We start from the raw sequence: 11419 nt of genomic DNA, 5'->3' as shown, positions 1-11419 counted from the left end.
AGCCCAGCGTGTAGGCGGGAGCCAGTTCGAACCGTGTGGTCAAGGTCAGCTTCATTGCGTGCTTCAGCTGCCGCGGGATCCGCTGGGAGAGGTACCTGGGGAAACGTACCGGTGCTTGGAATGGACACTGGAACCGACGGCGCATTGAATGGGGCCCGGGCCCCATTCAATGGTTGAATGGGGCCCGCTTAACTTATCACGCTGTGGCTGTGGGTCGTGGAAGTATACAATCTTGTCTTGGAAATTGCGCTCTGTGAAATGAGGCCGTGTAATTTGAAGTGACTATTATGTGTTGAGAAACACGCCCAGCATTAGGGATAACCAAGGATTATTACTGTATAATGACACTGTAAAAGTATTTACGCATCTCTCACCTCATCTCATCGGGAAACCATCCACATTCCAAGGAAAGGCACCTATGTCAGCGATAACTGCCCACACTTCCCGAACGCCCACATAGGAGGGGCTCAAAGCAGGAGGCATGCGCATCACTGCTTGCTATCGGCCCGTCCGGCCAACGAAGTAACGAGGTGGGAGAGGGGCGCCGCTGGAGGAAGGGGGAGAGCAGGACCAGCTTCGAGCGCCGTCACGCCGTCCCTACCAGTCCCAGTAGATGTAGGCAGTGAGCGCGCTCGTGTTGCTCCAGATCATGTAGGGCCGCTCCGGCGGGAAGTAGATGGCCGAGAAGCACTTGGTGCGCAGCTTGGCCTGGTCCGGGCCGTGGGAGTGCACGAACTTGAGCGCCCTCTGGCAGTCGCCCTTCTTGTCGATCAGGCTCTTGGTGACGGCCGGCAGCTGCTGCGTGAACTCCTGTCGGCCGGCGACGAACACGCGTCAACACGTTACGATCGCCGCTTGTGAACGTCGGCGAACACGTCGGCCGTGCGCATCTCGTGACACTGCCGAATAAAAATCACGAATATAGCTGTCGTCGCTCTGCATTTGCTGTTAAAAAAGAAAGGCGTTGGAATCACGAGCGGAGCACGATGAGAACAGTTGGTGTGACAAGGCTGCCGAAAGGGCGTCTCGCAGTGGCAAAATTTTGCTTCGTGAAAGATAGTATAGCCACTGCCACAACTGTCATACCGCGGCCTCTTCATGATCGGGTTTGGACAGCAAACTGTGCCGAGCCTGTTTCGCTGGTTCTGACCGCACTGAACGTTCGAGAACTCCGTTGTAGACAAAGCGAGCCGTCTTGCCCTTAATGAGCCAGTAACGGTCAAAGCCATAACGCGGCCGACTGGTAGTGCTGGGACTATCCTGGGCGAGCAAAAAATTACGGGCGCTGACCCGAACAGAACTGGACGGAGCGAAACGGGACGGATAAACAAGGGACGGGACGGCACCGAGCCGAATGCAGCCGGACAAAACAAAAGAAGCGAAACGGAACGGATCGGCGCGGCACGGCACGGCACGGCACGGCACGGCACGGCACGGCACGGAACACAACGATCAGAGCACTCACGTCCGACTGCCAAAGTCGGGACGCGTTCACGGTGACGATGGCTCTCTTCTTGCTCGGGGGTGCCCAGATGAACGTGCACCTGTGGAGTGGAGAACACTCATGTCATCCTGCGGCCTCAGTTGGAACGGGCACTTTCAGATTCGATCGTGTGCAGAACCCACCGGCTATGTTTGCTTACATGCGCCGGTCAGCTGTATCCTTGGTGGTTTATACCCCCCCCCCCCCCCGCACCCGGGCGCGAAGAAACGCTACCTATCAATCTACCCACCGATCGGCATTTCGGCCATATCACTGATCGATGCTTCTGAGACGACAGAAATAAAGCTAAGAGACATCCCTGCTAAACGTAACGTAGCTGATGATGCATTCATTGGTCATGTTTTGAAAAAAAAAATTTGCTTCAGGTCGTATCAGGTCACTTGGCCACAGCGCCGATTTTTTAGCGCTTGCAGAACATTTTTGCGCCGCATACCAGTTGTTCGCATTCCAAAGCCAGTAAAGGACATCTTTGAGCACGAAATGGGTAAATAATGGCGGCCTGTCGCCATGCAGGTTACTTTTGACGTGGTAGTGGCCCTTGCAATTTTAACCGATATTAATCACACGTGAATAATGTATTTGACCCTTGCTTAGGTTCACGCCTTCTTGCTCTGATTCCGATTTTCAACACGTTTTATGCCTATTTGGTTGGAAAAGTGTTATGCTATATAACTGAAAGTTTTGGTTGTTACTCAATGTGCCAGCACATTAGGGATGGCCTTACTTGCCGGGTCAGCAGTTGAGGTTACCGAAGTTAACGGGCATAGTTGAATCCTTAGACACCAGGCCATTCATCGGTGATTGCTTCCCGGCTCAAACTTAATTTGAGATTAAATGGTGAGAACGGTGTATGCACCTCCATTCCCCCTCCAGTGTTGCGAATCAAAATAACCCCCCTCCCCGGCTCTCGAAATACGGTTTAATAAGCAGCAATCGCAGTTATTGTCCTTGCGAACAGCGGCAATATCGGGCTTGTAAACTCCGGTGAAATGACACATTTGATCTACACGTATAACATGTGTGACGTATAACGCATGTGATGGACAATGTACGTGGTGTTTGACGTGCGTGGCATATGACGTATGTGACGTATGACATATGTGACATTTGGCTGTATAACGTATGCCGGTGTGATGCATGACTGTGTGACGTATGATGACGTATGACATATATCACGCAGGGCTTATGTGACATATGGCGTGGGTGGCGTCTGCCATGTGGAACGTATGGCGTGTGTGACGCATGTCATATGGCATATGTGGCATGGCGTGTGGCATGTGTGACATATGACATGTATGACGTATGGCATGTGTGACATATGACATGTATGGCGTATGACGTATATGATGTATGACGTATGACGTGTATGCCGTATGGCACGTATAACTTATGACGTACGGCGTGCGTGACGAATGATGGGTGTGACGTATGGCACATGACGCGTGCCAGCCTGAGCTGGGATCGGGGCGGTGGCGTACCACTGTTTGGAGACCCAGACGTCGGGCGCGGCCGCCAGTCCTCCCGTCTTCCTGACATTGATCGGCGGCTGGAACAACGCCAGGAGCGTGTCCTGGTCCTGCGTCAGGGCCCTCGCCTCCTGCCGATATCAGAGCCATGCGTGACGTCAGAGCCAGCCGTGACGTCAGACGTGATCATGCGTGACGTCAGAGACGCGGGTGTGACGGGGAGGCCAGTCACAAGCGACGGCGGCTAGATGTGACGTCACTCAGAGGTGATGTCAGATACAGGCGATGGGCGAACGAGTGGAGCAAGGTCGGCCATTGGTGGGAAGTGACGTCATGACCACCGATGACCCCGGGAAAGGCGAGTGTGGCACGGGTCAGTCATTTGGCGAGAGGTGACGTCATGGCCACCGTTGACACAGCAGAGGCACCTTAAACGCTCGTGGGACGGGGGGGTCATCAAAGCACGTCATCAGGTTGTCAGAGGCTGCTTTTAAATCACTGAGAGCATGGTGGTAGACTTGCTCTGCCTGAGTGGCCAACATGCCTACACATTATGTGAGACAAGGAAGAGTTTTCCTATCACGGGTGACGGCTGCTGTACGTTTTTTCGAGCTCACGTCGCGGTCAGGTCGACCACATTTCGCGTCCAGAGGCCTGATAACGCAGCTGGTGATAGAGACGCTCGGCAACGTGCCAGATCAGCCAAGGTTTCCTAGGCGCCAGGGGTGCTTTCTCCGTGAGCAAGCACCGCGCCGCTTTTTAGCGTTTTGTCGGGAGCCACCAATGGTGAAAAAGGAAAAATGCGGGACTTAATGGAAATCATCCCCCCCCCCCTAGTCGGCTGCGCCCGTGGTAGAGCCGGCAGAAGCTGTCGTGGGAAAGAGCCGTTGTCGATGCCCAGCATTAGCTCATATGTCATAGTCGGATATGCGTCACGGGACCCCAGATACCAGATCGCGTCTTGCCCAAGCAACGGCAATGCAAACTAGACAAAAAGCCTATAGATAGGCCGATGAGGCTAGATAACGCCATCAAACGGTTTACCAAAAGAGAGACGTGCGAGACATCAGGCACTGACGTGTTACTTACGTCTTGGGGCCACCGACGGCTTGAATTTCGACTACGTTGCCTGCTATTGACCTGCTCCGTTGTGCAGCTTGAGCAAAAACACCGCGACTACGTCTCGTTACACAAGCCTTCGCTCTTTGTCGCACTGGACATTAAGCAACACATTGAGCCACACCTGCATAATGAATGGGTTACGGTTGGAGTTATAGTCACGTATATGTGGATGCACAACTTCACAGATGGAGAAGGGTGAAAAAGTCGCCGTGGTAAAGCGGACGGGGCCAGTACATTGCGAAGATAAAACTAACATGTCAAAAATATGTCAGCTTTGATGAAGGCTGTTGTGACTGCTACCGCGCCTGTCCTTTTAACCGCGATAGTCCGGTTATGTGTAGGTGAATTGTGGGAAAAAACCGGAGTGGTAGCAAACACAGACCAATGGCCATCGGGAGGCAGAAGAATAAAGTGAGCCTATGGGTTCGCTATCATAACCCAAAGTGCATCTTGTTGTTTTCCAGGCCAGTTACGTTAACGCCAGTGCCGCGCCAGCAAAGCACTCACTGGGGCGCCGATAGCATAGTGGTTAAGTTGCGCGTCTGGGAAACCAGGGGTATTGCGTTCGGTTCTCCGCGGTGCATGCCTGCACTGCCAGGGTGAGTGACAGGCGACGCCACACAACCTCAGCAGCTGAGTGCGTCACAAAGCCCAAATATGAAGACGCCGACGAAGCCCTCACTGCCACCACCACTCCAGACCTAACCAGCACCCTGGATGCGGCCAAAGGCTCGCTCCAGCTCGAGGCACAGCGCCCCCACTCGCCTTGTCAGAGAATATCTCGCGCTCCTTGTAGATGTAGGAGCCGGCGCCCATCGGAGCCAGCACGTTGCGCCCGCGCTGCTGGTGCAGCTGACCGCGCAGCTTCTCCACGTGCACGTCGCCGCTCTTGGTGATGAAGCCGAAGCACGAGGCCTTCGTGTTGAGGTACTTGTACTTCATGAAGGTGTTGTCCTCGCAGAACTGACCCTTCAGGTCGGAGTACGGGCAGAAGCACTCGCAGCTCACCGGGTCCTCCGGTCGGTTGTTCAGGTCGATCAGCGGGCTTGACGCGATGAAGCCCATGTTCTTGCAGACGCCGTCCTTCTTGAAGCACTTGGCATTGGAGCCGCAAGGTGAAGAAGAGCCGCATGCGGTAGAGGTCGTTGCCCGTCAGCTGCAGGCGGAAGTCGCTGCCGTACTTGGAGCGGTCCAGCCGCACCTGCTCGTAGATCTCCTTGGTGACAGTCACCGGACGCGGATCGAGCGGGTTCGAGTACTGGAACGTCTCCGGCACCAGCACCGAGCCGTAGTCGAAGATGCCCGTGCTGAAGGTGGCCGTCTTCATCTGGTACACCTCCTCCGAGGTCTTGCGGCAGTGGTCGAGGTCCTCGAGCAGCACGGGGTACTCGTCGCGCCACTGGTCGCTCTCGAAGTAGCGCTCCGAGAGGCCGATCTCGACGTTTTCGAAGTTGACGGTGACGTGCTCGTTGCGGTCCGGCTCCTGGATCGGGCTGCGCGCGCCCAGCGACCGCGCCACGAACGCGTGGATTTTGCCCGGACCGCAGCTCCGGAGGTCGTCCATCGAGATGACGTTCATCTTGTACTCCTCGTTGTAGATCATCGCGCAACCAAACTGGTCGGTGATGCATGTTGATCCCTTGAAGTTTATGCCGTTGGTTCCTTTGGTCAGACTTGGGTCGTCGGGAGGACATTTGATGGGCTTGTCCAGTGCCAGATCCTTCATGTTGTAACATGGAACGTGCAAAAACCACTCATCGATTACTTGCTGAAATAAATACTTCTTGTAAACTGCAAGATTTACATCAACATAGTATCTATACACAAATGATTTCACACCATCATCGTACATTGGACAAATGTCTGGAATAGTAAGATCCATGTAAGGTTTTATATCGGCATATGGTATTTGGGAACCATACGTCTTGCCCTTTTTCACCGCCGCCCACATTTCATTGAAGTCCTTTAAGCTGTTTGGTAGATCCTCGGGTGCCCCATCGGTTGGATAAAACACGCACAAAATGAAAACCGCGGCCACCAACGTAGTTTCTACACGGGGGCTTTTCTTCCTCATGATCTCTACGTCAATTTACTTCCTTTACATAATGCAACACACTAAAATAAAAAGTTTCGCCTGACTTATGAACTGAACGAAGTGCACAGGAATGAAGGTACACAAATTTTACAATGCCTGCTCGTTTTCTTTCGTTGGCACTTGATAATGATATGGTAGGCACTTTCACCACGGCGTTAAAAAGTCAGTGCCAAAAGCCTCATTCCTCGTAGCAAAATCAGGAGAATGGAAAGATAGATGTGTTGATTTTTCGGTAGCATGCCTGACCGAAACAATTACCAGTAATTATATTATACCAGTTTTGGGAAAGGCGTGTTGCCGAAGCATCCACGCATCCATCTCTTCATTCTCCTGGTTTTTCTACGAGGAATCAGGCTATTACTACTGTCGCATCCTTGCACAATGTTCCTCGCAAATGCACTCAAGAGCTTATGTGTTGAAAAATCGGTAATTGCGCTTTGCAGAGATGGGGAACGAGGCATGAATGGCATACATATAAGCGAATATTATCAAGTTGAGTACGTAGCGTAGACCATGCGAACCAATATTTTGCGGCATGTTCGTCGCGAATTCTTGGAAAATAATTGCCTTCAAGTGAATGGTCCACATTTTATGATATTCAGGCAAGCATCAGATATGATGAAATAAGCTTACCTGTGACTATTGCTATACTTTAAGTGGAAAAGATTGCTCTAGACAACATTTTTCTTTTCAGTAACTATCCTCCTCAACACATTATTGTTTTATTGCTTCGTGGAACGTATGTATGACTTTTAAGGTGTTACCGAACTGGCCGTGCGAAATTGCCACCCTAGCAGGCATTCACTTGAAGTACTTCAATCTCCCGAAAGGTGGCCGTAGCGGTACTGGGTGTGTTTGCTGAACCAAATATCGTAATGCGCTCGTGTTTGGCCCTTTTTGGTGGTATTCTTGTATATTCATCCGTGAGCTTAAGGTGTTACTTGTGTTCACACACTCGGTTATGGCGCTATTCTCAAGTTATTCGATTACAAGTCTATCCTTGTATTAACTTGCACCTGTGTTCAACCTCTGGCATTTTGTAGCACAAAACGTGAAGAAATCTGCACAACCCGCATAACACTGGTTGAGAGTTAATTGACATCCGCTATATCTGCATATCGTACTCACAAACGCCAGATATGAACGACTCGACGATGGTCTTGCATTGATCTTGGTCGTGACATGGTTAATGGGGTGGCAAGATCTGAATAGCGTTATTATCGCGACGCAGATGCCTGGGTGATCTCGAAATAGTCTCCCCGAGATATTCTGCAAGAAAATAGTATGTGGGCGTGAAGTTCAGAAGTAAGAGGGTTTTAGGTCTTAAGACAGACAGGGCTATGAACTGCTCCAAATGATCTTCAAGATGGCTGCTTCAATTCAAAACCCCACACGAATGCAGAACTCTCCTTTTAAGATGTTTGTGATTAGGGCAACGAAAATACGAATATGTGAAACATCACATAAGAAGACATTACTTTAAAACAACAAATATATGTAGACGACAAACTACGCAACAGCTGCATGCTGCACTGCGTTCTTCGATAGTTAAATTTACATAAATTCAGCTTCGTAAAACTGACGTTATTCGCAACCCTTGACGCAGCTATGTGTTGCTTGCAAACGTAGCGGGCAGACAGTAAACATTCGATGACACAAAAGGGGTACGAAGGTAGCGCCGTCTCCCTCTTTCTTCCTTACCCTTTGAGGAGTCGGGGGGGGGGGGGGGGCGCTCGAGGCGCTTAAAGAACGTCCAAACTTACGGACAGTTTTTTTTCTCTCGAGAATTTGGAATGCAGCAATACTGAACAAGTAAGATCTAAGGCTTCTGGATCCATACCCCCAGATCTGGCCCCCAGGACCCCTGGACCCCTGGATAGGCTAGGAAATAATTGCTGATCTGGAATTTGGCGCCTGAGCAAAAACCGAGTGGGCTGAAAACGCCGAAAACCGGTCCTGGAGTCCATGACAAACCCGGGGCTCCCCGCTAGGATCGTGGAATCCGTCTGACAAAATTATCATTGCCACTTACTCCATTGTGCGAAAATCTGGCTATGTGCCAGGTGCCTGGCATGGCTTATGACATGACATGACATGACATGACTCTTTTTGGCATGTTGAGAGGCTCTGGAACGATTGTAAAAGGCATGTATTAGACTCAAAGCTGCGCGTTTTTCATGTGTACGGCTAGCACAGTTTTAGATCGACCAATGCGTGTTTAAAATACCCTTTGTGCATGCGTGTTTACATGCGTGTTTAAAATACACATAGCCATATACTTTGCGTACGCGCTTCCGTCTTTCGTCATACAGGCTCAAACAAGATTTTGTGCCAAAAGTTTTGGTTACTTATGACGTCAATAACACCAGCGTTGTGTTCTAAAGCATGTCAACGAGGCTCAAAAAAGTACCCTCTGCCTCATGAAAACGGAGCTTCAGCTCTCTACGGCTTTGTTCTCAGTCTCATTCTTGGTTTGTACAGAGCTGTTTCTGAAGCGGCTCGCTCCGCTTTTCAGACGGGCTTGTCAATGTCGGAGCAGATATAACCCGAAATTATGGGCTGACATTCTAAGCCGTTTGTTTCAAACGACGACCGGTGCTTTAAAACGCTGAGCGCACTCGTGCCGTTAAAAAGCTCCGTATTTCTTCTGTGAAAATCGAGTTACAGTGTGGCACATGCACAACATATCGTGTGTAACATAACATAGTATATATAACATACTATAGCATGTAACATAACATAAGTATAGAATCGCAACAACAACAAAAAAAACGCAGACGAAAATGACTGAGTGGTCGCAATGTTTCACAATTGGATCGACTGTCAGCAGGAATCATCACTGAAATCAGCCTTTCCGTCATGCACGTTTTTATAGAAATGAGCATCTTCACCGCATGGTGCGGTGATAAATCCCTGTCAGATAACCACATGCGGTGTCTGCTCTCTCGCTAAAACGCATATAATAATCGATAAATCGGGGGGTCAGGCTAACGGGGGTCAGGCCAAGGGGTTCAGGTCACAGGATTCAGGTCACGGGGATCAGGTCACGGGGTTCAGGTCACGGGGCCAGATTACTGGGGCCAGGTCGTGGGGGTCAGGTCATGGGGTTCAAGTCACAGGGTTCAGGTCACGGGGGTCAGGTCACGAGGTTCAGGTCACAGGGATCAGGTCACAGGGATCAGGTCACGGGGTTCAGGTCACGGGGCCAGATCACTGGGGCCAGGTCACGGGGGTCAGGTCACGGGGATCAGGTCATGGGGTCAGGTCATGGAGTCCAGTTCACGCGGCCAGGTCACCGGGGTCAGGTCATTGGGTCAGGTTATGGGGGTCAGTTCATTGGGTCAGGTCACGGTAGCCAGGTCGCGGAGGTCAAGTTATGGGGTCATGTCAAGGATATCGGGTCACGGTGGTCAGGTCACGGGGTCAGGCCACGGGGTCATGTCATGGGTGTCAAGTCACAAGGGCCAGATAAGTTCAATACGGTCAGTGTTGCCAGCGTCTAGTTATTTTGCTTTGTGACACTTCACTGGATGCTGCTACCATTTGCGCTCGCTGTCCTCCAGAAGCGTGCATGAGTACAACTTCACACAGCGCCGTAGCATGCTTCCCAATGGCGTGCATCCAAGCGAAACCCAGACAACTTCAGCCGGCCGTGCCCGCGACCATCGTCACCGCGTGGCCACCGGCCCGCTGCAGCTGCCCACGTCGACGCTCAGCGGACTCGCTCACCGGCGGCAGCGCCTCATACCCCGCTGCGTGACATCAGCATGTCAGCACGCGATGTGGTGGGCGGGAGGGCGGGAGCGGCGGGAGTGGCGGAACGGCCCTGCCGCCCGGCGTTATGTGCTGAGTACAGACGACTTCTAGTCCCCGCTTCCCTCCCTGCGTTTGCGGTTGAGGGGCTTTGCATAGCTGTGGTGGACGTAGCCTCTGTGTGTTCTTGCAGCAGGCTAAAACGTTTCCACGTACGAGAAATATCGATTGCCGGTGCACCCGTCGCAAGGGGTCCACCTAGTCCGGTCCACCCCAACCGCCTTGTCGGGGGGGGGGGGGGGGGGGTCAATGTCCGGTCCTACACACCCATCTTGTCCCGGGTTGTCATTGCCTGGTCCTTCCCGGCCACCCTGTCCGGGGTGGTCATTGTCTGGCCCTCCCCACTCACCTTGTCGGGGCGGTCATTGTCTGGTCATTCCCCGCCTTGCCGGCAGCGCTTGCGTTCGGCCAGCACATTCATCTGCCACTGTGCCACGAGATTCCGCAGCCCTGTCCGCGCGTCCTCCGCGCTGGAGCGCTCCTCACGCAGCGGACCTCCGTGAAGCGCGAGGCACAGCTCTGGCTGGGCAGGACTGGCCGGCCTCACACCACACCAGCAGCGGACCTCCGTGAAGAGCGAGGCACGGCTCTGGCTGGGCAGGACTGGCCGGCCTCATATCACCACACCAGTCAGGGTAGCAGCGCTTTATTTCCGGACAACGGGTGCAAAACAGAGATCAAGTCACGGACGAGTGGGGCAAAAACGTCACGCCTCGGTGACTCCCCTCACTGGGCGCTGCCGGCGCGTTCCGACCGTGTCCCGTGCGTCAGCGTCACGCCTGGCCAGCCCCGTCCCCGGCGCCGGCCACGCCCCGCGCCCTCCAGTCGTGCCCAGCCGGAGCCGGAGCCAGAGCCAAAGCCGGAGCCGGAGCCGGAACCGGAACTGGCCGTCAGCCGGAGCTGGCCGCCGGCCGGAGCCAGAGCCGGAGCCGGAGCCGGAGCTGGCCGCCAGCCGATGCCCCTCTGGAGGCCGGGGACCCGCAGGGCGCAAGACTGCGGCACTCAGCCCCCGCGGCTCCCCGCACCCACGTGGCATCCTGCGTAGAGTCTCACCTAGCCAGCGTGAGGGCAGTGATGACGCTAATGACATCGATATTCATGATCATGATAATGATGTAACAGATGAAAATTTCACGTGACCAGGGCGATGGCGATGATGGACGTGGTAATCATAATAGCGAAGGAGCTGACGACCCTTCCCAAGCGGGGCGAGGGCGATGATAATAATCGTCATCACAATAATAAAGCAGGACATCCCAACTCAATAGCACGGCACCTCAACCACGCCGCTACACAACGCCCACACACAGAACACCCCGCCGACGGCGGCGAAGCCAAGCCTCCTCCTCCACAGACGGCTCCAGCCGGCCGTCACCAACCACCGCCCGCCGCCGCCCACCACTCCTGGAGCGCCGGGCC

At 53.2% G+C, this 11419-nt stretch overlaps 1 protein-coding gene across 1 annotated transcript in view; it reads right to left on the bottom strand.

The window, feature by feature from the left end:
• LOC119106975 (uncharacterized) overlaps positions 1 to 5197 on the bottom strand; it is a 5371-nt gene extending 174 nt beyond the window's left edge. The window contains exons 1-5 of the mRNA XM_037230354.1: positions 4858 to 5197; positions 2983 to 3101; positions 1466 to 1544; positions 602 to 810; positions 4 to 95 (exon numbers count right to left, since the gene is read on the bottom strand). Of these exons, the coding sequence (XP_037086249.1) occupies positions 4 to 95; positions 602 to 810; positions 1466 to 1544; positions 2983 to 3101; positions 4858 to 5157 (799 nt within the window). The 5' untranslated portion in view covers positions 5158 to 5197. The remainder of the gene's footprint in view (positions 1 to 3; positions 96 to 601; positions 811 to 1465; positions 1545 to 2982; positions 3102 to 4857) is intronic.
• Positions 5198 to 11419: the final 6222 nt, after the last annotated feature.

The sequence above is a fragment of the Pollicipes pollicipes genome, unplaced genomic scaffold (assembly GCF_011947565.3).
Source record: "Pollicipes pollicipes isolate AB1234 unplaced genomic scaffold, Ppol_2.1 Scaffold_1600;HRSCAF=1878_pilon_pilon_pilon, whole genome shotgun sequence".
Classification (NCBI taxonomy): domain Eukaryota; kingdom Metazoa; phylum Arthropoda; class Thecostraca; order Pollicipedomorpha; family Pollicipedidae; genus Pollicipes; species Pollicipes pollicipes.
Note: the sequence above shows the minus strand (reverse complement) of the source record. Positions and strands in the feature narration are given on the sequence as shown.